The sequence below is a fragment of the Balaenoptera borealis genome, assembly GCF_965194805.1.
Source record: "Balaenoptera borealis genome assembly, chromosome: 3".
Lineage (NCBI taxonomy): Eukaryota > Metazoa > Chordata > Mammalia > Artiodactyla > Balaenopteridae > Balaenoptera > Balaenoptera borealis.
The window spans coordinates 37,753,995-37,781,535 of NC_138866.1; the positions used below are offsets into that span (position 1 = coordinate 37,753,995).

At 41.8% G+C, this 27,541-nt stretch overlaps 1 protein-coding gene across 1 annotated transcript in view; it reads right to left on the reverse strand.

Annotated features, from left to right (window-relative positions):
• Nucleotides 1-805: 805 nt before the first annotated feature.
• The window catches only part of RHOJ (ras homolog family member J), an 83,255-nt gene continuing 56,519 nt past the window's right edge, over nucleotides 806-27,541 (reverse strand). The window contains exons 2-5 of the mRNA XM_082387758.1: nucleotides 23,368-23,426; nucleotides 12,564-12,728; nucleotides 10,545-10,640; nucleotides 806-3,230 (exon numbers count right to left, since the gene is read on the reverse strand). Of these exons, the coding sequence (XP_082243884.1) occupies nucleotides 3,084-3,230; nucleotides 10,545-10,640; nucleotides 12,564-12,728; nucleotides 23,368-23,426 (467 nt within the window). The 3' untranslated portion in view covers nucleotides 806-3,083. The remainder of the gene's footprint in view (nucleotides 3,231-10,544; nucleotides 10,641-12,563; nucleotides 12,729-23,367; nucleotides 23,427-27,541) is intronic.

Consider the following 27,541-nt stretch of genomic DNA (forward strand, 5'->3'; position numbering starts at 1 on the left):
TACTGCATTCAGTAATTGCTCTTTGAATATAAATTTACTTGGCAGAAAGCAGCCCAGAATTTTCCTGTTAACACAGCTCTGACTTGTGTCTTAGTCCTTTTGTGTTTCCAAAGGAGTCTATTAATTCTACCAAACAACCCACCATCTGACTGAAAAAAAAAAAAAATCTGTCAAACTAGCTATTTGATTAAGCCATTAGATTGAGATTACATTACATTGTATATTCCGGATTCCAGGCATATTAGCATGTAGATCAGATTCTTGTCTGTAGGTTATTACTAGTTTGATGGATTATCTTATTCTAGTGGCTCATGCCATGTGTTTGAAATGTGGCTAGGATCTATAGGATAAACAGATATAACTCGGGTAATACACCTACAAAACTCCAACTTAATATGCTGATAATGAATAGATTATAGTATGGAGTTGAAGGGCACTGGATGGGAAGCAGAAAAGCTGAGATCTGTCCCAGCTTTGTTGCAACACATCTCTTTTAACTCATCTGGGCTTGAGTTTTCTCATCTGTACAATGAAGGGATTGGACTATAGCTTCTTCTATCTCTGAAAAGTTAAGACTCTACCCTCCAATGGAGATCAGCTGCCCCTTCTTGACTTTGGAAGATAGTGTAGACCTTTAAAGGATCCTTGTTGAGATTTCTATGTCTTTTTATCTTTGGTTTCGGAATATAGTTTTATTCAATCTTATGGCAGAAAACATTTTTTTTTTTAAGTGAAATGAACTACCAATCGCCATGAAACAGGGAATACATGATTAATTTGGTGGAATGACATTAACACATTTAGGTTGCTTTGTTCTTCATTACTTTATTCAACAATTAGCTCATAAGCCTGCTAAGAGCCTGTGCGCCACACAGACACTAACAGTCTCTCTCCAGGTTCTGGTTCCCGGTGAGAGAGAGATCTCCCACTATGAACAAGTTAATCTCTGTGGCCCATTAGGGAGGTGATGGCCTGGGGAACCGTTCGCCTGTTGAGTGCACACATCTGGAAAATTCTCCTTGGCCGAGCAAACATACTGCTCTCAATTTTTCATCCACGTCAATGAGATGTGAGGAGTGGCTCTTTAGCAAGACACGACCACACAATAATGTAACAAAACCAGCTAACGGCACTTCATTTATTATAGGGCTAAATGCTCATTATTGTTTGTAAAGGATGAATTCATAACCTCTGCAGAGTTACAGTTTATACATGGTTGATTTCCATTTACAAAGAGAGAAAGTCATTGTTTTCTCTAAATGTCAAGCTTTGACTTACAAAACTCCCGTTTTCTTTTAGGTTGGGGGATGTGTGTGTGTGTTCAAGAAAATGTTTAGCAACTAGATAGGGGAGAAGGGAAATAAAACTTGAAATGTAGTAGGGAAAGCACATTTCAAAAATTCTAAACAAACAAACAAAACCCCCAAAACTGAGGGGGTTTCATGGAAGGTCTTAACAGAGAAGACCCACACCATACACTTCTTTTTTAATGTGCTTCCTCCAGGAGCAGAAGGAACTGGGAAAACTGGATTTTTCCAACAGGAGTGTGAATCTGGAAATTCTTAAACTAAAATTTGTGTAATTTCATGCTGCAAAGAGGCACTCTGCTTATGCAATTGAAATAAAAAATAAAGTGCCTACCTGGGTGTTTCCAGAGTAACTGTAAGCAAATAAGACTAATTAGAAGCCTTCACAGTCTCTAATTAAAAGCTAGGAAATAACTCACTCTGTGATACAAGAATCCCTGGATGTTTGGAAGAGTCAATTCCCCACGGCCAAAGTCCCTGTTCCATGGAGCATATCATTTTGGAAGCAGGGGATCCAGAGCTTGGTACCCATGGATCTAGCCCTGAAATACACATTTGGGACAATGAGTACAGGAAATAGGGAGGGGCAATATTTTAGTACCAGTTGTACTTGGAAAATATCATTTAAAAAGAATGGGAGCTCCCATGGACAAGGAGAGAAGCACTTTCAGTTGAAGTGAGAGGGAAAATTGAGGCACTTTGCTTAAGCTTTGGGCACTTTTAAACACTTAACTTTTTCACGCCCCATGGCCCGATCCTTCTTTGGAATAAAGTTATTATTGGGCGTGGGAGAGAGTGTGAAATCAAGAAAGGAAAGGGGCATGCAATGGGGAAGGGAGGGAGGGGGAAAGTTCACTTTGCTGAATAAAGAATCTTTTAAAATATAGGTCTGCCACATTCTCTCCCCAATCAGTTTGACTGAAAAGCAGAAATACTACTTTCTTAAACACAGTCCATTTGCAATTTTCCATCACAATATAATGTGGGAAAAAGTAAGGCTACCTATCAACGGAAGCATATCTGGGGTGAATCTTAGGCAAAAAATGTGGACCTGCAATAATTCAGATGGTGTTTTCTTTCAATCAGTTTCAAAAATTATGGCTCCATATATTTCCAAAAGTTTCAACATTTTCTTGTATCTCCTTATAGTTAGGCGTTCAGAGGTACGTGTTGGTTTTAATAGCTTTGGTAGAAACATGCTGAAATAGGAATGGATATAAAACCCTTTGTCTTTAGGCTAATTTGGTGTGGATTTATAAGGCCTGAGTAAACTGGTAAATTAGTAAGTTTCTTAAAATAATACAAATGAATGTAGGACACATAGTAGAAGAGCAGATTCAGAAAAAAAAAAAAAGGTTAGTAGTATATTCCCATGTTTTGTAAAAGACATCAAGTAAGGCCACCAATACAGGAACCGAGTTCTTTTTTTTGTTTTTCCTGTGATGATTTCCTATCAGCTTCATGTTCTTGGAGGGGGCGGTGAAAAATGCAAGATGGCTTTTGACTTTGTTTCCTACGTGGTCAGCAGTGGCACGGGCTGCAATCCGGGCTCAGCATTCTCGTAGAGTGTGCAACGTGGGTGCTTCTGGCTGGTAGGGAGGATGTGGCAGTTGGCTGATAGTGTGCCGTGTTTGGGAGGGCTCACAGGGCGGAGGAGCAAGCCTCTGTGTCAGGGACTTCCTCTCTGGTCATGCCCTCCTTTTGGCTTGAGCTGGGTCTCGGAGGTTGGCTGCCATTCTTACCCTTAGATGCGGTGGAGGTGGGTCTCAAGCTACCTCAGATAATTAAACAGCAGCTGTGACACTTGGAGCAGTGTTTCTTCTTTTTCTTGGGATGGAAAATGGTGAGGATCGCTTCATCAAAAACGGCTTTGAGACCTTTCTGAGTCAGGGCCGAGCATTCCAAGTAGCACTGTGCTCCAATCTTAAACACACAAGAGAGAAAGGCATGAGAGGAGAAAAAGAGAGAAAAGCACAGCGGTGTCTGCCCTCTGCTCAGCCAAGTGCCGCTGCTGCTTGTCTCACAAACAGCCTGGGGGATGGTTTGGATCATGTCTTTTTCTTCTGCATTTCAATTTGCATCTGCTATCCTGATTTTTGGTATTTTTATATTTTTTTGCTTTCTGATATTAATAATAAATGATTGTGGATTGCTTTTGATAAGCAACAGATTCTGAAAGTGATCCATAACCATTTATTCCTAAATATAAGAATATAAAAAATATAAAAATTAAGAGAGGATTCAAACCAGTGATACGGTTTAAATATATATTGTGAACAAGAGGGTACATGATGTTGTTTTTAGTACCTTCTCATTTGTATGCAGAACATGTAAATCTGGTGCAAGCGAAACATATTCCCTTCTGTATATAGTAGGGCAAGGTGTCAACTTGGTTAATAAAGCACATAGAAAGAGAGTGGGTGATATGGTTTTATAGGTCATTCTTGATTAAAATGCTCTTCTGACAAGGTATCTCTCAGCAAAGTAATATCTGATTGGTCATATTATTCAGTTTTAAGATACATTAAAAGGCATATCTTTAAGCAGTTAAACTCCAAAACATTAAAAATAAAAATCATAAAATGCATTTACTGACACAGACATCCTCCTTGTCAGTATACAGCCTATGAGTATTTAAATGAGGAAATATTTTGTGCTTGCTTAGGGCTTTGTTTCAAAGCTTTTGATGATTTCATATTATGATGTATTTGATAATCACAAGATCCCTATGAGAAATATAAAAATTCAGGCCAGAGCCATAGATTCTCATTATAAAAATTGCAGGGTAGAGCAGACCAGAAGTTGGCAGTCAACTTCATGAGATAATTCATGTGAGGGAGACCCGGGGTTTTAATTGCTCCCAAGCTCAATATGAGCTAAGAGTTTGATGTGGACCTTTTAATATTAAGGATATCTGGATAAATGCTTCTATTGTATGCTTTACGTTATAAGAATAACTTTGAAAAATTACAGTGTACTCAGAAGAGGATGGCTGGATGGTGAGCTCCTGGAAACCAACAACAGATAAATGACTAAAACAGGGTAGCAAAATCACATGCCGATTAGGGCCAGTAGCTTATGTAACTGAGTAAAGCAGCGCTGGTGCCAGACAACAGGAAGAGGTAGAGTCTGTGGTGGCCTGTGAAGTAAACACCCCCTCCAGAGCTGGTAGTCTACTCGGCTTAGGCAACTGTTGCCAGGCAGGAACGTTGGTTCATCACTGCCATCTTTGTATTTTTCAAGAGGACTTGGACATTTGGATTTTAGTTAATATTTACCAATTTAAAAACACTCTGTGGTCCAAGCAAGCTGCTGATGTGGGATGTCTTTGGCAGCAACCAGCCAGTTTGTAATGTGTGGATTAAAGGGACTGGTGACTTAGCTTAGAATAGAGTGGGAACAGCCCCAGAAGGTGAAATGTACTGTTTAAGGACATCCAACTAGAAAGTAAATGATCTAGACCTAGCATCTGGGTCACTTGATGTGTGTTATTTTCCTAGTTCCATGACGGAAACTGTGACCCTCGTCACTCAACACTGCAAGAAGCTGGTCAAGCTGACAGTTAATGAAATGAAGCTGCCTACCTGTTTGAAAGTCCACAGATAAGAAAGCTAAGCATGAGGTAAAACTGTTCTGGTGGCATCCAGATATTATGCACTTGCTTTGTTCCTGTATGGTTAATGGTTACTGTATGAGCCAAAGGAAAATACTCAAAGAAAAGATGTTAGATATTGATAACTTATTTTATGGTTTCGTTTTGACCATGGTCTGGATTAGAATATGGCTTTTTAATATAATTAAAAACAATTGAATGCAAGAGAGGGATAAAGGATAGAGAAATTTTTCCTAATAATGTTCTGAAATGTCATCTGTCACATTTTGGGATTGTGTTCGGTATTCGATACGAACACATGTGAAAAGCACACTAATCTAGTGAATGTGTCAACTGAATGAGTGCTTGTAATGTGCTGGCTCTTGTCAGTCATCCTGAAAAAATACACAGAAAGCACTGTGGGGCTGTTCCATCCGGAATACCTCCCCACTAATGATCACAAGCCTCAGTTGATTCTGGAAATTACAGGAGAGCTGGGCTGCTCTGGGCTCACACGTGGAGTTCTGGACTGTCTGGTCCTGCAAGACGGGCGAGCACACTCTCTCCTCCTCCTGTCCCCTCTCCCCACCCCCTCACCCCCCATCCCACAGTGCTGCTGACAGCGTGTCAGAGTTTGTCTTTTGATGGTGCAGGAGGAGTCCAAACTTGTCTTTCCCAATTCAGACATTTCTGAAGGTAATGAAACAGCAGATCAAGGCATTATTGTATAACTGGGTTAATATAACATTATTTTGTACTGATAGTTCCAGGAAAAGTAGCAAACAGATTTTGGGTGTGATTTGGGAAATATGTGTGAGAACCAGAACCCAGTTGTGAGATGAGTATTGTTAACCATGGTTCAAGGGCTCTGAGGGTCAGAGAGGAGAATTTATTCAGGTTCAGGGAAAAGGCGCAGCCATGTTATAGGGACTGCTGAAGAAAAAATGTGTGCCCTCAAAGATGCAAAATGGAAAACCATCCCAAGGAAATACAACCTCTCTTACAGCAGCAACTTCATCTGCCTTTTGGAGCAAAGTGATCTACACAGTCAAATATTTAGAACCCATCTGTAAGCGCTCAGGATTCACAGATCTTTGTTTAGATACACATGCTAGCAATCTGGGACATGCTTTACCAAAATGATGTGTTTTCAAGAACAAACTAGAGATTGAGAAATGTAAACTGAGAGAACACTTCCCTGCTAACTTTATAAAAGCTAAAACTTATTGTCTCAGATGCTGGGAAATTTTTCAGAGGTGTAGAGAACATTTTGAGTCCGACAAGAAGAAATTAGAAAACAGGCAAACAAATTCACAATGACCAATCAAGTGGAAGAAAACCTAGTATTTCTTCCAGATGGTCCTCATGGAGGTGGGACACGTTCTAGAACAAGATAAGGTATAACTGGAAAGAATAAAGGTGGAGAGGTCTTTCCAGCTGCAGACGTGTCTGAGAGGACACAGTTTCAACAACTCTAGCTTGCTGAGCTAGATCTCATGGTACATTGACTCATTCAATCGGGAGGTAAGTCTATCACCATTCTCCTTTGCAGCTCAGATAACTGATGTCCAGAGAGGTTAGGTAACCTCTCTAAGGCCACACAACTAAGAAAATGGCAGAGATTTGAATTTGTCTGTCTCTTGAGCCAGGGTCTTAACCAGTCTCTTGTGCTCTCTCTAGCAAGTGTAAAGAAATATGTTTGAAAGAGCAAAACTAACGAACAAATGGAGATGCTGTTATGGGCTGAGTGACAGTAGTGAGAGAAGAGAAGGAAAAGTAAGGCAGTTCCTGTAAATGGAGAGAAGACATGTCAGTAGAATGAACAGAGTGGGCTTGTATCTTAAGGAATGGCTAATAGCAGAGAAGTTCCTTATTTCTTATTTAAGAACTAGGAAGGCTACATGCAGCGAGAGGGCAACTTGAGAGCCAAGCAAAGGAAAAGGAGCCAAATAGCTTGTGAGAGAATTCCCATCTCAACAAATCAACATTATGACCAAATTGCTGAAAGAGGAGAAGGGTTTCCAGGCTGCATGCATTTGCTGCTGATGTTTTTTTCAAGAACTGGCAGAATTTGCCAATGCAAGGGTGGGTAATGTGAGGGCACTGCTTGAGTGTAGGTTATTATGGAGTGGTGGGGACTGTGGCTTACTGAAGGGTATATACATTGTTTAAAAGACTGTTGAAAAGTTGCAGTTGATGAGGAAACGCTGGATAGTGCTGCCGGATGTACTGATTTTTTAAAAGAAGCTAGAAATGTGTATATTTACATAAAGTTTCCAGATTGTTCAGTGTTGACCACTAAATCACATCAAAAATACCTGTGTGGGTTGATCAAAACATTTGTGGGTGAAATTTGGCCCATTACTTGCATGTATTGGTTTCCCTATCTGGAATTTCGTCTCCCCAGTCCCCTAACTTTGTCCATTTGACAAACTTGTTCCTATCCTGTAAACCTGGCTCAGTTCTCAACTACTCCAAGAAATCGTCTCTGAGTCCTCCTCCCCTGAATGTGTCCATCACTCTCTCCTTTCTGTTACCTCAGCCCTTTGTGTACCTTTCTGCTGTATTTGTTCAGTTGGTGTACTTTTGTTTGTCTATCTCTCTCATCTTCTGGCCTGTGGGTTTCTTGAGGGCAGGGGCTATCTCTCTCTCACCTCTGTAGCCCAGACCCTAGCGGTGAAGTGACTGATTTCTAATGACCTGGGAGAAAGAGGAAATGGCCGGCACACAAAACAAGGAAGGTAATTGTGACTCTTGCAGTCAGGGGGAGGGTACTAAAGACTCCATGAGCATTGATGACAGGATTTTTGCTGCAGTTTTGCTGCTTTAAACCCCACTGGTGCAAGATAAAAATCCAGGGGGAAACAGGTGCTAAGACAAAGAGTGAGAACAGCAATAAAAAAGGCACAGGGTGAAGAAGATGGCAGGAGAGGCCCAAGAGAGGCCAAAGACCAAAAAAGGAAAGATGGTCAGGTGTTTTATCAAGAAATACCTTAGGAAGTCTGAGCTTAGAAAATCATGTTTAGGTTGTATCCAATGGAATTGGGAAAGAGAATGCACAAAAGTATCATCTTAGAGCTAAAGTGACACATATTAGGTATCAGTTATTGTCAAATAAGTCCAGTGGCAGTATGGACATACACAAATGAGAAAAGCATGGGAAAAGTAGGCTGAAGATTAAAAAACACAATAATGAAGGGAAGAGGGAGGATAAAACAAGTAAAGGGATAACAATGAATATTTATTATAAATTGATATAAAACATTTATATAAATGTAGTTGACTTTGGAGTGTAAAGAACTGGAAATATGTACAATATGAAAATGTCCTTTATAAATAAAATGCCCTTTGAGTCCAAAAAGAGATGATAGATAAAAAATGTTTTGGAAATTGAAAAGTACTGAACAAAAAGATATAAAAAAATCTGAACTTGCAAAGCCTTTAAGCTATGGGGAGAATATACACATTAAATATGGGGCTTCAGTCTGTAAACAAAGAAGCCCCAAACCTAAGGGTTTCTTTTCAGATTATAGGAGGGAAGCAGAAGAGCATGGTGGTTAAAGCACAGTTTCATATCCTGGCTCTGCCACTTTCAAGTGGTGTGACTTTAGTCTCTCTGAGCCTCAGTTTCCTCTAGGAAAGTGGAGGTAATAATATATACACCTCAGGGGGTTGCTGTGAGGATTAATTAAGACAAAGCATGTAAAGCGCTTGGCATGAAACCCAGCCCACTGCAAACACTCCATAAATGTTAGCTGTTATTATAAACTACTTGACAGGAAAGTCAGGGAGCAGAGAAACTTAAAGCATCTCTATAATTACACGAATTGTGATGAAACAAGTTAAACTCTTGCTTGGTTTTCTTCTAAATTGGATTTTGTTAGCTAAACATGATTCTCTCAGTATCTGAGAGCAGTTGCTAGGAGAAACTGGCAAAAGGCAATGAAGTGGTGAACTCAGCCATTGTTCCTAAAATAAATATGAAATGAGATGGGAGGCTTTGGAACAACTTCTTCTCAGAGGGAAAAAACGACTTCCCAAATGAGAAGTCAGTCTAGGACACTGACAGTATGGTGGTGGGAGAGAGGCCAGAAGCAAGAGACACAGAAAACAAGCTCCTGCAAAAAGGAGGCTTCTGGGACCTCCTTTTTGTGAAAAATGCCTAGCTGGGAATCACATACAATCATTTATGGAGCTATATATTTATGTACCTTAGGGAGAGAATGGAAGCTGGATGTGTGAAGAAAAGGTAGAAGAACCTGTAGATGTATGCCCATCTTATAGGAGGAAAAACAAATGGCTGGAGGAGAGTTTACACAAGGTCAGGTGCATGGGGATGACGTCCACAGAGCTGGCTTAGAGTTGTTTTATTGTGTTATTATCAGCTGTATGAATCAAACGTGTTCATCTCCCTAAGATTCTGTTGCGTCACCTGTAAGAGGAGACCAGGACTATGTGCCTGAGGGTGAGCATGAGGCTGAAATAGACAGAGCTTGTAAAGTGCTTAGTGAGAACACAATGGATGGCTCACACTGCTGGTTCTGACATTACTATCCATAGAAGTAGGAAGCGTTAACTTTCTCAAATATTTGTAAGATGTTCTCATATATTGCATCCATAAAACATAACTTTAACCCATTTCTATTCGAGTGTATCGCTTAATTTTGTTGCCTATAAGAAAGTTTTAATAAGAGAAATGCATGCATTTTTATTCACAAAGAATTGGTAGTTAATGTTATTCTTGACCTATTTAAAAGAGGGACCCCTAACTCTGCCCCAGGGCATACATTTGTAGGGTTAGTTACTTTAGAAAGTAAAAGAGGAATTTCTGAAACCTCTGGCAGGGCTTGATGGGTTTGTGACTAAATCAATGAGGAGGTTATGGAAATATGATTTATAACCCTCCTCTTGCATATGGTACCTCATCCTCTTGTGTTCATTTTAGTGTCTGCCTTTGTACGCATCTTGGTGGTAAATGGGAGACAAAGACTTGGTCTGAGTCATTTGCCCAACAAAATCACTGTTAAGCTCTTAAGAATGAAGAAAGGTCTGTGGAAACTGTTCCAGCTGTGAGCAAGTAGCTATTATCTGTCGAATAGCCACTTGGATTCTCCAACCAGTTACCTTTTGGTCTATGTTACTCTTTTAAGATGCTGTTTGTGACAAAATCCAGCCTCTCTAAGTGGCTATTCATTACAGGGTGAGAAATACTGAACAAATATAACCCTGCCAGATGGAAATCGAAGTCTCTCCCAGGAAAATCACAAAATGCCTTTTATGGAGTCATTTAAATGAGTCACATGGATAATAAGCAATGAAATTTACAAATATATATCTAATGATTCCCATTATTCATACTTAATATGGCAAATGGGTAATTTTAGAGGTTGCTAAATCAAATAATAAGTGCTTCAGCTGTTTAAATTCACCAAGTTTCTTAATGAAAAACAGACAGTGCTGGCTGACAAGAATGTTAACCAAATGGTCCCTCCCAGCCTGACGAGAATAGAGGGGAGAGTATAAAGCAGAGAGATGACTCTGAACACATTGTATTTTAAAGCAAAAGCCGATGTCATTCTTCCATTCCAAAGCATACAGCAAACTCTTCTCTCAGCACCCATTTAAAATGAAATTCAAATCGGTACCGCTTTTGCAAGCTTCACGCCATGCTCATAAGTGAGAGGTTTCTCTTTCATATACAGCAAACGGGCCAAGGTTTTGGGGTCATCTCGGAGATCAATCTGGCAAAAAACACACATGTGATATACTTATTTATTTTTTCAGGCCTCACCAGATGTTTAAAACTGTGACATGATAGAGATGTTTTTCCCCTTGACACCTATGAATTTTCTTTAAGGAAGCACATACACATGGCCATATTATGTCTAAAAATTAGAGTGAGTTCTTTGTAAGTGTATACACCAGGCTTTCCTTATAGTTTCCCCTTCAAAGCTATTACCCTGGGAGCTGATTCGAATGATTCTGTAGCTGTTGCAAATGTTTTTGAAATTTCCTGTTTAATTCTAGGTCCCACTTATAGGATATACAAAATAATCAGTCAGTCTTACTACTGTACGGTGATGCCTCATTTGATCCCTGGTTATACTACTCATTATCTAATAGTTTATTTCCTGGCTCTGAATATATATATATATATATATATTTTCTTTTTTTTTTTTTGAGGGGGCACAGTTTCCAAACCAAATCTTCACCCTCAAAGGGATGAAAATTTGCCACCTGTGAGGATATTCTAACAAATGTGCTGCAGGCTCTGAAGGCAAGTCCTAAAAAGGAATTTCCAAAGGGCTTGCTCAAGGAATAAGCATTAATCTTTTCAAAGGCAGAACTACTTCGAAAATAGCATCTATGTTTGGATTAGGGTTGATAATTTAATTAAATATTTAAGTTGCTTTAAAATCTCACAGTGTGTGTGAACACATGCATACATACATGGGTGTAAATGTGGGCACATAAAGGCTTGTGTTTTAAAGGAAAAATAATATATTCATATATTAGGGCCCCGTAAGCACATTTCTCAGCTTTACTAATTTGTGTGTGTGGGCATTTTTGTTTTGGCCTTAATTTTTCAACTTAGTGCCCACCAGTTATAAAAAGGATTCAAATCATACAAAGATGTTTACATGTCCCATCACATATTTTCCCACCAAATGGTCAGACACTATCGTCTGGAGTTAAGGCAAAAGATCTCATTTAAACAAACTAATAATTATCTTTCAGAGCAGAAGCATTAACTGTATTCTGATTTATGGATGTATTAATTATCTGTCCATACACTCTCTAGGAAACATTTTCCTTTCTTTTACTTTTTAAAAAATTTCTCTTTGTGAAGCACAATGTAAAATGAGAAATAGAAAGCAGCAGCATATGAAACAGATAATAAAGCTCTTTGGTATCATTACATTTCCAAATGTCTTTGGGATAGTAATTTGGGTTTTAACATAGCAAAGAACAAAATCTATTTAAAACTGTAAAAAGCTGGAACAATCTTTAATGCATTTGTGCAACTGGCTTACTGCTGGAGATTCAAACTATGGAACTTTATTAGCTTTCAAAACACTTTAAAGCCTTTTACAATCACAGCTTTATCTGGTATATATCTGTTTTAATGTTTTTTTAAGATCTGAGAGATCGGGGGCTTAAAGGGAATAGAGAACAATGAATTTCTGTCTTCCTTTTCAAGGGCTGTTCCTGAAGAATTTTTGTCATAATGAGCCTTTCTGATTGCTGCGGTCATTTTGACATTCACACCTATTTTGTGACTTTCAAAGAATCATGGATTTAGATATAAAAAATATTACATAATAAGTGTAATTGACATCTGCACCTCATTCCTCTGGCTCAGGACTGGAGAAGGTTGTCTATTTAAAAAATTACTTTGTTATTTAAAAGCAAAAAGCGGAGAGATTAATTTTTAAAGGCCACATCAAAACTTCCTGTTTCATATTAAATAACTTTATTGTCTTTTCAACCATGGACTAAATAATCATTCAGTTCTTAATAAAGGCTGTTCATAGGATTAATGTATCTGAGACACTCTTCTATAGTGTTTGATAGAATAGGATGTTCAGGAGATGCCGAAAGGGTCTTTTCATTTTCACAAACCCTCCACCGACCGACCCTCCCTGCCATGCCTGCCTTCGAACCTGGGTCCCTATGAGGACGTAAGGCACGTGAGGCATGCAGTCCTTCAGCTCCGGGACCCACTCCTCCTGGACGTTGTGATAAGAGGCAGGATTTACGACGGAGAAGCAGATCAGAAACACATCCGTGTTGGGGTAGGAGAGCGGCCTCAGCTGGTTGTAATCCTCCTGCGGGAAGAGCAAAGAGTTTGTGCGCTTGTACAGCTGGGGTGAGGTGTGGCCACGCAGTTCCAGGGAGTGACTCGGGAAAGATTCCACCGTCGTGCCCTTCGACCCCATTCCTTCCCTGACCCTGGAATCTGGTGGTTCCCTATATTACAAGAAATAAAGAAGCCATCAATCCGGAAAACACCTGTTTGTTCTGTATAGAGATTATGAATTGCCTCCGTTTAAGATGAACTAAAAAAAAAAAAAAAAAAAAAAAAACCTAAAAAAAAATTTAAAAATAGCTTTAGTGAGGTAATTTACATACCATGAAGTTCATCCGTTTAATGTGTATAACTCAGTAAGAATTATTGCAAGTCTCCTGTCCCTTGGGAATTGTGTTGTATTGACTAGGGATTTAAATTAGTGGGTCATTGGCCAAGGCACAGAAATTCTCTCCTTATATAATTTAAAAAATTGCATTGAAATTTAATTTAGAGTAAGCTAATTCGAATGCAAAGCAAAGAGTTGTTGGCAAATCATACACCACAGTATTTGAAGAAATATATTGTCTGAGGGTTTAGAGCTAGGAATTTGGGGATTTGTTTCTAAATCTACCTAAAAGCCATACTGTGGCCTAATAAATAAAATGCCAGATTAATGACTTTTCCCCAAAGACTTTTCAGACCAGAATATGCTCTAGTTGAAGAGTTCCTGTTTGCATACGATGTTTATGTATATGCTGTTTTAGTGGGAGATGATAGAGACAAAGAAAAACATTGGATCATCTCAACTTTGGGAAAATGTCAGCAAGTACCTTTTATTGTATGTAAAATGTTTTAGGAGGTTCCAAGGTAAAGTCTGCTATTTCATTAGAAGGTTTAATCTATTTTCATAGAATTTGGTAACACATAAGCCCAAAGTAACTTTATGTGTGTGTATACTTTACATGTATATACTATGTATACACACATGTTCTCACATACCACAATATGACGAAATGTTCATACACACTACGTGTAATTTATATACATATACACACTACGTACAGGCACACATTATACATACATACATAGGTGCAATCAAATCTATATGTTCACACTTATACATGTGTACATAGACATGGGCAACATATCAATTCATTTATTAGGGTCTGTCCTTACTACTCTTCCTAACACTTAAAAAAGTTACAAAATTTATATATGCTTTTTGCAAAAATTCAAACATTACGGAAGTACATAGAGTAGAAGTAAAACTTTGTTCCCATCCTGCACTTGATCTCTAAGAGTTTTTCCTCTCTTCCCAGAGGAAGCAGCTATGTAACAGTATCCTTCCGAACTTTTAATATTTATTTACGTATATAACATACACATGTTTATTTAAAAAAGAAATTGATTATATAGCTCATATTGTTGTGACACTTGTTTTTTTCAACTTAACAGGTCATGGATATTTAAAAATATTGACCTCACTATCTTTCTATTGACCCTAACAATGTCTTTATAAGAAGGGGGTGCACACAGCCATGTACATGTATGCCCCTTCCAAGGGGAGGAAGCCCCTTAGAATGTCAAGGGTGGTCATCTCTGGTTGGTAGCCGTGCATTTATCTATCATTTACTCAAGGTGCCCAGCACACAGGGGCTCAATATGCATGGCTGGCACTATTACTGCTTCTAATACTAACAAAATCGAAGCAAAATTCAATGCAAGCTGGCAAGGATGCTGAAAAATCCTAAAATCCTAAAAAGTGAACTAAAAGAACACACAAAAAAATCAGTCATTGTGGTTGAGTACATTGCTTAAAAACTGATTGGGCCAGGCCTACGATTGCATCTCAGTCAACTTGTGCCCATGGCTATGTGTGTGTGTGTGTGCACCCCTGCGTGGCAGGGGTGGGAGTGTGGGAGGGGACAGCTTGTCTCTTGTCAGTGACTCCTCCTCTTTCCACAGCTAGCCCTGATAGCCAAATCTGTCCCACAGTCTCTCTGCCTCTCTCCTTTCTCTCTGGGACTTTCTCTCTCACAGTAGCTGTGAAGCCCACAAGCCAAGAACTCTCCTTCCCAGCCCATAATCTACAGCTGTTCATGATACCACCTACTCCCTGCCACTTCATCCTCTCATCTGCATTGTCATAAATGGAGTAGGGGCCGTGTTGTTTTATTCTCATGCCCCACTTGTACTCTGTCCATAGCAAATATTCCATAAATGCTGTTGACTGATTTTGATGACACCCGGTCTGCAGTGACCTGCAAATGAACACATGGTTTTTCTGTGGATCATTTACTGCAGTAGTTTTCATTAGAATCATCCAGGGAGTTTTAAAAACATCCTGATGCCCTGCTAACCAAGTACCTGCCTCTACCTTCCCTACTCTGGGACCAGTGAAATCAGAATTTCTGGAGAGTGGGCTTGGGTATCTGGGTATTCTGATTTCATTGGTCTGAGGTTGGCGTGGAGTTGAGAACAACTGATTTACATCATCTTCACTGTCAACAGAGTATGTATCAGGGGCTTATTACTAAGGGCCAGGCACTGTTTCAAGCTCTTACATGCATTATCTAGTTGAATCCTCACACTGGCACTGAAAAGATGGTACCGTCCACATCCGAATTTCATAGAAGAGGAAGTTAAGGTTTAGAGAAATTCATTGGACCATTGTTACAGAGCTATTAAGCGCCAGGATGGGGGTATTTAGCCTGAATCCAGCTCTAGCTCTTAATTGTGACCACACAATTTGCTTCAGCCTGGAATTTTAAGTGACAGATTAAGCATTTTCTTGAAAATTCCGTTATCCAGGAATCTTAATATGGATTCATGCTTTACCCAAGGATCTAGGAAAAGAAATGTTAGAGACCATGGTGTGGGTATGGTATCTGTTTCTACAGAGCTATAGAGAGGCTTATCTCTAGGCCTGCATCTACCAGAAATTACCACCAGATGGCAGCAGACACTATATTTAAAACCTCAAAGCTTAAAAAAGCAGCATAATTGAGAGAAATGTCAGAACTAGGTAAGTTGGGTCACAACTAGATAAGCAAATAACTGGTAGTCTGAAAGAATCATGTTTACTTGATTCTTTACCTGGAAGCTCTCAAAGGAATTCTGCTCACATTATGGAAAAGTTAGGAAGACCCCTGGTTGCTGGATTAACTGTAGGTGGGAAGGTGAAAAGAGTTTGGTTTTTCGATAATTTACCCTCCTGGTAGGTCCAGCTGAGTGACTTCTGACTGTGTCCTTCATTGGGCTTTATCCTGCTCTGTATTCTGGATCTCTCTTCTGTGGATACCTTAGTCCTGCTGTATAATTCCATTTAAAAAGATTTATTAATTGCCTACTGAACGTCTAGCATACAGCATTCAGGATGCTATGTGAACTATATAAGGCGAATAAGAATTGGCAAGCTAGTGGGGGAAAAAAATGAAAATATGGGAAACAATTCGATTTATGTGAAAATGAGACAGGTGAAGTTTCTCTCGCTTTTAGTAAGCTCTCTGATAATAGAATAATGTAGAATAGTTATTTGACTGAATTGGGAAAATACAATTTCAAGGCTGGAAGAGGTCTTAGAGGTCAGTTAGTGCAGTGGCTCCCAAAGTAGGGTCCCCGACTCGCAGCATGGGCATCACCTGCGAGCTTGTTAGGGATGCACGTTCCCCGGTGCCACCCAGCCTTCCTGAAGCTGAGGCTCTGGGGGAGGGGCTGCTCCACCTGTGTCCTCCCAAGCCCTCCAGGTGACTCTGTCATAGCTCAAGTCTAGACACTGAGTGATTTAATCAGGACTACAGAGCGAACGTACCTCTAAAGAAGGCTCACACCTAGGCTGGTCGGGCTCATTTCAGCCCCCGTTTGCCACTGGCTGCAGCTATGACACACGGCAGTGGGTTCAGGATTAATAAAAGTAAGTGTCCCCTCACACTGAGGCCTGGGTGCTGGGAGTTTGGGGGACTTGAATTTGTACCAGCTGATAACTTGGGTGATTTTTTTTTTGCAATGGGGCACGTTTTGGGTCTTGGTCGGATGCGCACATGTTGAGATGATATAAGGGGCTCTGAGGAGTGGGTCAGTGGTTTATTTGGTATTTGAGGCCCCTTCCAATGTTGAAACTGAGAATGGAAGACTATAAGAGTGACTCAAAGGGGGCTTCAAGGGCTAAAGTGGACAAAGAGGCTGGGGAGGGGATGGGGGTGGAGGGAAGGGTGGGATTTGGGCAAGGTAGGCCTTTGAGTGCTTTCCACCCAGCTTCACTCCAGAGGCAGGAGAGTGTTTGGTCTGAAGGCAATCTGGTGTTCTGGGGTAACTATGCGTGATTATCAAACAAGAAAAGTTCAGCGACAGCCTCAGCCTCAGACGGGCTGAACACCTTGGGTTCGAAATATGCCTGGAACAGCCGCATCATGATGGCACAGGTGGTGAGCAAGTGAAACCATTAGACCAGCCCTTCTCAAGCTTTATGCATATTTGAATCACCTGGGCCTCTTGTTCAAATGCAGATTCTTATTCAGCAGCGGGCCTGGGATGAAGTCTGAGAATTTGCATTTGTCACAGGTTTCCAGGTGGTGCTGATACCGCTGGTCTGGGGACCACACTTGGAGAGGCTAGGCGCCTTGCACGGAGCATTCCCTCCACCCCTCCCCACCCCCACACCTATGTTAAATTGGAAATAGAATTCTGCTTCCAAGCCCTGTTGGTTTAATGATATCTACCCCAGATTTTCAACACATTCTCACTTTCATATTCTCCCATAAGTACACTCATATCTGTCAGGCTTGGTTTGGAAAATGCGGACAGCACCCATAGGGCAGGAGAGCAGCACAGTGTTCAAGAACGTGGGCTAGGGAGACATCTTCTCTGGGTTCAAATCCAGATGGCCTGTTGGGTCAGCCGATAGCAAAGAGGAAGGCTCCAGTCCTTCCAGGTTGGCCCTGGGTTGCCATTAATGAACCCCAGGTGTACTTGCCTCCCTGCCTGGTCCTTATGTCTCTCTCTTCAGCCCTTGCGGGGGCAGGGGGCAGGGAGAGGGGAGGAGAAGGGTTTCAGAATCCAGGACAGGTGAAGACGCGTGCTGTGCGGCCCTGGCTGAGTGAGGGGTACAGCTGATGGCCTTACTGCTCCCCGACTTTCATGGTCACCGGTGACAGCGGAGCTGCTTCTCAGTGACAGACACCATTCTGTGCTCGGCCGCAAGCAGACGGCCCCCGATCCAGCAGTGCTTGTGTGCAGAGAAATCAGGGGTTTATCCTGCTGAGAAGCCAGGCTCCTGACACCAGGAGATTCTCATTCCTCCCTGGTAGTGCTGCTAACTGCCACTTTTGCAAATGTTGCTTTTGAGATACGTCCATCCTGGAGTTTGGCCTGAGAGGCCACAATCACAGCAGGGTTTTACCCATGTTGCTCCTGTAGGCCAGGGCCCACAAGAGAAAGAGACAAGGTGTCTTATTACCGGGACTGGTTCCAGTCTAGGTGGTCGGCTGAGGGGTCGAGGATGGCTGGTTCAAGGCCGTGACCTGGGAAACGCCCCTCTCCCACTTTGGCATTCCTTAGCCGGCCAGTACCCAGGCTTGAGGCAGTATCCCCACCCCAGCTTCCTGCTCTCCCTCGTGACACACTCTAAAGAAACTGGCCTGCAAGTACGTCGTTTAAAAGTCAGCTCTCAGACTCTCTGTAGTCAAGCCAAAGCTCTGAGCTCTAGAAATCCCTTTCAGAGAGACGCTCCGTAACGCACTAGGAGGGGCAAGAGTCGCATAGGCTGGGTTGGCAGGACCTAAATAGATTTGGTTTATAGACCAGGCCTTATTGCCTCCCCAGTGTGAGCTGAGGGGGTAACATGCCGAGTCACCCTGTACAAAAGCCCCATCACTTCATTGCCTACCCGACTGTTTGGAATTCTACCCAACAGATGAACCAGAGTTCTGAAGCCTCTTTGTCTTCAAAGGACTCCACCCAAAGTCCAAGTATCAGTTTGTTTCAGGGGCTTGGGGAGAGAGCTAATGTTTAATAGCAGCTGCCACGTGCTGGCAGGGTTTGCACGTGACTTCATTATAACCTGCCTTCAGCAGATGCTTGGCTGGCTCGTGCAGTGCTGCGAGCGTGTCTCAGGCGAGGCTGGCAGTGCTGCAGTGGTGCCCGAGGTGACTAGGTGTGGCGAAGTGGAGGGAACCAGGTCGAATGATTCTGTCCAGGGCTGACTTTGAGGATAGAAATAACGAGTTCCTATCAGTTTATCTTTCCGAACACATGCGCTTCTTGAGGTTGTTTTTGTTAACTCTGAGCCACAGTTAGCTCAGGACAAAGATGAGGGGCACTGCTCCTTGGTTTGTTCATGTGAGAAAACCTAATTATTCACAGCAAGATGGAACCCTATAGCCAGGTTCAGAGATTTATTTCTTTTTCTGTGGCTCAGGGATTAATCAGTTGGTTTTGAGATCACCACTCTTCCTTGTTAGTAACTCTGACCAGATGAGTAATTTTGAATTAGTTATAGATCTTCCTTAGCCATGTGACCTCAGCAACATTTGTTAGAATATAACTGAGGAGGCTAGATTATCCTCCCTGAGGCTGGGAATGGAAATGTTGGGACAATGCTTCTAAATTAAATTTGTCACAGAGCCTTATTGGCAGAGTCTAGAACCATGGGAATCAACGTGGGTAATGGTTCTTTTCCACCACATCCTCCTAACATTAGGAACAATGTTTCAACCACCAAAGACTCCGAGGGTCATGATTCTTTTTTTTTTAAACATCTTTATTGGAGTATAATTGCTTTACAATGGTGTGTTACTTTCTGCTTTATAACAAAGTGAATCAGTTATACATATACATACGTTCCCATATCTCTTCCCTCTTGCATCTCCCTCCCTCCCACCCTCCCTATCCCACCCCTCTAGGTGGTCACAAAGCACCGAGCTGATCTTCCTGTGCTATGCGGTTGCTTCCCACCAGCTATCTAGTTTACATTTGGTAGTGTGTATATGTCTATGCCACTCTCTCACCCTGTCACATCTTACCCCTCCCCCTCCCCATATCCTCAAGTCCATTCTCTAGTAGGTCTGTGTCTTTATTCCCGTCTTGCCACTAGGTTCTTCATGACCTTTATTTTCCCTTAGATTCCATATATATGTGTTAGCATACTGTATTTGTTTTTCTCTTTCTGACTTACTTCACTCTGTATGACAGACTCTAACTCCATCCACCTCACTACAAATACCTCCATTTCATTTCTTTTTATGGCTGAGTAATATTCCATTGTATATATGTGCCACATCTTCTTTATCCATTCATCCGATGATGGACACTTAGGTTGCTTCCATGTCCTGGCTATTGTAAATAGAGCTGCAGTGAACATTTTGGTACATGACTCTTTCTGAATTATGGTTTTCTCAGGGTATATGCCCACTAGTGGGATTGCTGGGTCGTATGGTAGCTCTATTTTTAATTTTTTAAGGAACCTCCATACTGTTCTCCATAGTGGCTGTATCAATTTACATTCCCACCAACAGTGCAAGAGGGTTCCCTTTTCTCCACACCCTCTCCAGCATTTATTGTTTGTAGATTTTTTGATGATGGCCATTCTGACCGGTGTGAGATGATATCTCATTGTAGTTTTGATTTGCATTTCTCTAATGATTAATGATGTTGAGCATTCTTTCATGTGTCTGTTGGCAATCTGTATATCTTCTTTGGAGAAATGTCTATTTAGGTCTTCTGCCCATTTTTGGATTGGGTTGTTTGTTTTTTTGTTGTTGAGCTGCATGAGCTGCTTGTAAATCTTGGAGATTAATCCTTTGTCAGTTTCTTCATTTGCAAATATTTTCTCCCATTCTGAGGGTTGTCTTTTGGTCTTGTTTATGGTTTCCTTTGCTGTGCAAAAGCTTTTAAGTTTCATTAGGTCCCATTTGTTTATTTGTGTTTTTATTTCCATTTCTCTAGGAGCTGGGTCAAAAAGGATCTTGCTGTGATTTATGTCATAGAGTGTTCTGCCTATGTTTTCCTCTAAGAGTTTGATAGTGTGTGGCCTTACGAGGGTCATGATTCTTAAATTTTAATGTGCATACGAATCACCTGGAGATCTTCTTCAAATGCATTTTCAGATTCAGTAGGCTGGGGACGGAGCCTGAGATTCTGCACTTCTAATAAGGTCCCTGGCAATGCTGCTGGTTGGTGGACCAGACTCTGAGTGGTAAGGTTCTAGAACCGTGGTTCTCAAAGTATGGTATACAGACCAGCATCAGCATCACCGGGAAACCTGTCAGAAACGTAAGTATTAATACCTAGGCACCATCCCAGACGTGTAGAATCAGCAACACTGCAGGTGGGGCCCGGTGACTGGGTTTTAACAAGCCCTACAGGTGATTCTGATCCCTGCTGGAGCCTGAGAACCACTGTTCCACGAAATGAATTATTCCTATGCGTCATCCTCCAGTGGAATGCATTCCAATACCTAACGGTCCTTTACTGCTGAGAGGTCTTCCTTAGGTCTAGCCTCAAATTGTTTTGCTTAATTATTCCAGTTCTTTTAGGCATTCTCGAGGTCATTTTTCAAGGTCCTAATCATAGAGTTTTAGTCCTATAAGGAGCTTTAAAATGTGTTCTGATTTCTTTTCCTCGTGCTTTACGCTCCCCCGTGAACCTTGTGAACCTCTGGGCTTTCAAAGTAGCTGGTGGAAAGCATTAAAGTGAAAGGTAAATTGAAGAACTATCTATAACCCATTTGTTGTTATATTCTATCGGTGCTCATCACTTTCTTCTGTGTCAGAGGTTTGGGTCAATTTGGAGTTTAAAGATATTTTTTCCACTGCCTTAGAGTCTCCACTCCTATCCTAGTATTATTAAATTTTTCTAAGGACAGAGCAGTGGGAAAGAATAATTAAACTGCTTATATGCAGTTTTATTGGATTCAAAATTAAATAGAGGCCAGGGAGGATGTTCTGGGCGCAATTAATGCACAGAAGCGAACAATTGTGGTGGATTGCTATAGAACTGGGGAGAACTGGGGGGGCACAAGGGGCACAGAGAACATTTTTAGAAGGCAAGGGAAACAGAAAGAGGTTTCAGAATCAGGCAGTAATCCTTGCTGTATTGAATTTTTCAAACTGGGTTATATTAGTAAAATATGATTATGGAGGAAAAGGGTGTGAACTCTTTTTTCAGGCTGTGAGTCCCTGATGAATGGGGACACCCCAATGACTGTGTGATTGAGTGAGGGTAGGCAACTCCAGCCCGAATCGTTCCAGCTGGAACGATTTCTGGTGGAGGGGCAGGCAAGCATGAGCTGCACTGAAGCCCTGTACCTTAGCTCGGAGGAGCCAAATCACTTTTCCAATCTGGGCATCTGTGGGCATCCTTTTCTAGTCGTGTGCCTCGGTATTGATATGAGAGGTCTCCTCCACTCTCCAGTTCCTGAGAGTAGTTGGCTAAAACACCCATCAGTCAGAGAGGGGAAACTGGTTGCTTTTAGGAGCCTTGAGTGTGGTGCTAGGTTTTCCAAGTTCTCCACTGCTTGGGCCTGCCCAACATCTGACTTTGATGTTCCACAGACATTTATACAGTGGTTCTTGCAAATGCACACGGAAATCCCAAAGAGAATTTTATTTATTATGATTTTTTTTTTTTTAGTATAGAGGTATCAGATTGAGCAAAAACACATATCTCCAGATAATTGTGAAAAAAGTCTAGACAAATGCATAACTGCAAATAACAATTACCAGGAAACTCACAGTGGGAATAAGCATGGTCTAATGTTCACTCCAAAGGACTTAAGATGTATGCATTTGGACAGACTGAACAACCCGCTGATTTTGACCTAAATAAATGACCCAGGATGTATGGTACCAAAAGCTCTGTCAAAGAAATTGGGCCCTAACTGTCAGTTGCTTAACCACTTCCCCTCTAGCCCATGAACTTGTAACATTAGAAACTTTTTGTAGTGGAGTGTGGGATGCAAGGAAAAAAAGATAAAGCGGCATTTTCACCCAAGCAGAGCGTGTGCTAACTGATTAAGCACTGAGGGTGCCAGTCCATTGCCTTACATTATTGTTTGGCCAGGTTCTCCAACTTGAAGAAATATTTCTGACAGAATGAGCATATTTCAGGAATCTTGGAGAATTTAGAGTTAATCCCGGTTATTCAGGGGTTGACCCTCACTTTGGGAAAACATCCAGGATCCTGGATTTTCTTCCTTCTAACACTTAATCCATCTTCTTCCTACTCCCTGATCCCCATCCCCTATCTCTTTTTGTACCTTTCCACAGCTTGTTAGGCAATCCAAATAAAGAGCAGGCAAAGAATATAACATGAAAAAAAAAATATGGGTGAAACTAAAATTTATGAAATTGACTCAGTAATCCTGGATCTGGAATTGGTATGGGTAGGAAGAAATTGGGACTCTTGGCCAAATATGTTACATTGGTTAGTGATAGTCATCAATCAATAAATGAATGGTTATTTGCCTACCAACACCTTGAATCCTACAATGATTTAGTTTTCTGTAATTATAAATATTTTTAAGATATTCAGAATATTTTGGTTGTCATTTAGGTAGACAATAAATTTGCCCCAAGTGATCAGAGGAGGTAATATCTGTACTGTTAGTCCCCATATGCCTAGCCAAATGGATCGTTCTCCCCCCTCCAAACTCTTAATGAATCAAGATAAGAAAAATGTACCTGTCCTGCGGTGTCATACAGTCCGAGCAAGTGTTGCTTGCCTCCCACTGTCACAGTAACTAGGGGAGAAGAGAAAAGAGGAGAGTCTGTAAATGCAAGCTTCAATCAGGAGTCTTCACGTTTCTCTATGCCAGCATCTCTTTGGGCAGCAAGGACAAGCATATGCCTCACCCGTGTATATTCTAAACCAAGTTGACAGCATGCTTGCCAAATGCAAGGCAACCGTGGGCTGCAGTGAGAGCAGATGGGCTGAGCCAAGTCCAAATTTCTCAACCGAGGTGGATACTATTGGTGCCACTAGGGCACTCTGCAGGCTGTTCATTGATCCTGATTAGGCCCTATAATATCAAACTCCTGAAGGAAAAGGATGCTGGACTCTTTCTTGGTTAGGTTATTTTCTTCTTTCATTTGGCTTGAGCCACCTTTTGGGATATAGACTCGTGTAAGCAACCTTTCTGTTAGAAATCTCGCAGCTTTTATTTGTCATCAAAATATTAAAAAACCCTGAAAACAAAGGATATTAACCCACCTGCCTATGTTATAGTCTATAAGGCAAAGCTAATAATGAAATGCGAAGGGCTTAACATTTATTTCAAAAAGTGTTTTTATTAAATATCTCTGTGCTTTAGCTCAACTGATTCATTACAGTTTGAACCTTAGTTGCAGTAGGAGGTGTTTTATATGGGTTTCATCTCACATACCTGAAGGGCATATATAGAGTGAAAAGTAGAGAGTTTGATTTACTCAGCAGGCTTATTGCCTCGCCAAGCAATGATGTCCAAAAGTGAGAGGTAATAGAGGGATACCAGCTGCTCTTTACATGGCTGGAAATGAAATAAAGTCTCAACCTGAAACTAAACTGAGATTGAACAATCGAAGGCAAGAGTAATATGATTCTCTCGGTGAATGGAAAGAGCAGATTTAAATTTCCACAAAAATGTAATCTCTTTTTGGAAAAAGAGTAAAATATGAAGGAGAATGTGATTTTTCCTAGTTGATTAAAAAATGTACAAATGCCAGGATTTACATTCACTATCTTATAATAACCTATAATGAAATACAATCAGAAAAAATAACTGAATCACTATACTGTACCCCTAAAACTAACACATTATTGTGAGTCAACTATGTTTCAATACAAATGTGCAAGTCCAACATAAAAATGATTTTTGATTTCTCCTACCATTAGCTGTGCAGGAAACGAAAGATAAATGGAATAGCAACCTTTTATAACCATATCTCTAAAATATGCCAGCCAAATTCTCTAGCCTGATGCTCGGAGTTGCTGCTTTGGTACTGATCTGACTTTTATTTGTTTTCAGGTTCAGGGCCTACGTGTATGCAAAGTGCTTCTTAATGGCTCTTTCTTTGAAAAGCACTTGTTTAAAAGCACTGCCTTCCCAGACACTGGGAACAAGTTTTCTAATCTACTCAGATCAACGTGTGTTCAGCTTGATAACATGGCAGCAGCTGCGCAGATGAGCTTTTACATGTGTGTTTTTAAGGGGTGAACCCAGCTCCATCCAACGCTAGTGACAACATCGAAGAGGGGCGCCTAAACATTTTTACTTCCTTTCATAAGCCAGGCTAGCAATGGAAATGAAGGTGAGATGGTGCAGCCCCGATCTCTTCATCCTGTTATATTTTCCTCTTCCTGCACACTTGGAGCCCAGTCAGATGTTCCTAAAGTCTGCCTAAATGGTTTCTTTAATGGCCAATTCACCACCTAGACATGGATCAGGAATGAAGGGAAGAAAGCCAGCCATTACAACATGGAATTTCCTGCCTCTAGTGAGCCCAGTACTTACAGGTTAGGGGCAGCCGTTCTGGAGACCCCCTTGGATGGTCCCCCGACCTAGAGGCCCAGGGCCATCTGCGGAGTAAGTACTAGAAGCTGACTCACCCTCACGGCCCCGCTGGGCACTGCAGAATTTCCAAAGCGATGGCTCTGACCTTTGTCACTGGAGCCCTGAAGCTCTTGTTTGAGTTTTCTCAGAGAACAAACATTCCTTCCAGCCTGCTTTTCCTCAGGCCTCACGCTTTTCTCCCTTGGCAGCTCTGACTGCAGAGAATTGTACCAGGCCTGAGGCGAGCGCCAGCCCGGGAAAGGTGGCCGTCGGGCTGAGAGTCTGAGCCCAGCCTTCCCTTCCCTCTGTCCTTCCCTCCCTCAAGAGTTTATTGGGTTCTGGGACTGCCCTCAGTGTTGGGAGCGTAAAGGCCAGATCCAACTCGTCCTGCCGCGGAGCGTGGAGAGGAGGGTACAGGGCAGTGCAGTGATCACTATGCTGGCGGCAGTGTGGACGGGTGTGGGAGCGTGCAGAAGGGGCCCCACTGCACGTGCACACGCGCACTGCTCGAGTGTGGTCAGAGAAGGCTTTCTGGAGGACACGTCTGAGCTGCGTCCCAAGGATGGCCAAGAATTACCCAGGGTGCACTGGGGGTGGGACGAGGGGTGGTTCACGAGCTACCCAGGGTGCATTGGGGGAGACAGGGCATGTAGGTTCAGGCCCACCCGACTCACTAATACAGCCTTTATTCTGAAGGCTTTGTTAAACTATGAAAGTCCTGAATTCTTGTTCCCAAAGAAAGCGAAAAAGAAGGAACGAAAATAATTTACTTGCGTTAAGGCAAAATGGTGAGAGGAGGGAGGATGAGTTTTTTTGGGTGGAAGCCAGGTCAGCTTTCAGCTTTGCTGCCTACTCTGTTGGACCAGCCCTGCTGGAGGAATCCTGAGGGAACAGGGCAGTGCCCTCGTGCCCCCATCTCTGGAAATCACTTTTATTCTCTCTTCTCTGCCCTTTGATTCTCCCATTTTATCAGAAGGAAGATAAGTGGGTCACACAGTTGATGACTGAGAACATCAAGGGACAGACAGCCAGAGACAGATCCAAGCATTACTCACATATTGTGGAACATGCAAATGGCTTTGTGAGTCCTTATCTTGGACTAGCAATGGATGCCTTATCGCTTTCCAACCTGGGCTCTATGAGGCTCCTCAGTTTGGAAATGAATTAGTCAGATCAGCATAGAAGGAAGGTATGCTCTAAAAATGATCATAGGAAATGTAGAGACGTTGAGAGAGCGCGATCTTTTAAGTCAGATGGTTCTGCGTTTGAATTCTATCTTTGCTATTCACTGTCTGAATGACCTTGGGAAAGTCACCTAACACCTCTGAGCCTCCCTTTCCCTATTTGTTAAAAATGGGGAGAACATCACCCATCAAAGAGAATACTTGTGAGGAGGAAGTTAAATGAGAAAATGCCTGGCACACAGCCTGGCCCATAGTAGGTGCTGAGAAGTTGTTATTTCCTCTCCTTCAACAAATGCTTATTGAACCTCTTCTAAGACCAGGGACAGTCTGTCTTGCTCTCCCCTGTATACCCAGTGCACGTGAAATGGCACAACAAATTTATAGTATTTGTGAATTACCAGTCACTTTCTTCCCTAAATGGTAGCTATTTAGATCAATGTCTTGTGTCTCTGACCGGACAGGTAGGCCCTTGAGGACAGAATCTCCATACCCCATACCCCACACAGTACACACCACAATTCTTGGCATACGTAGTAGTTGCTGAATCCACAGAACAGAAATGAAGCTCCAGGGGCAACTCAGGCAGAAGGAGGTCCTTCGAAATGTGCAGAGCTTCAGCTTGAAGCATCCTGGCAAGACGCTAACTGCTGGGAAGTACCTGCAGCCAGCAAACCTGCCTGGCAGACAGTGGTCAGGCTAAAATCCCAGATCATCTTCTATTCTCGGAGCTGTTAGAGGTTTTTTTTTTTTGAGCTTAGAGAGGTTTTAAAGAGAGTGGGTCAAATGACCTGCTAATGGCTCAGATGGTTCTCTCAATAAAGCGTGAAAAGTTGTCAGTGGCTTGTTAAGTATGTAAACTGAAGGCCTTCCTCTCCAAATCCATTAAGCTCTTGGCTTCCTTGTGTTTGTTCTTGGTGCAGATTGGATGGTTAATTTTATGAGTTGGAGTGAGGTGCTAATGAAGTTGAAGTCACTGGTTTGCTCTCCTGAGGGTCAGTTGCTTTCACCCAGAGAGAAAGTGTCCCGGCAGGACGTGAGCCTGTCCTATCTCCCCACCACCCCGTCTCAGCATTTCAGTCACCTCATGAAACTGCATGTCATTTGCAAACCCGGATGAGGAAGTGTTGGTCATTCCCTGTAAGC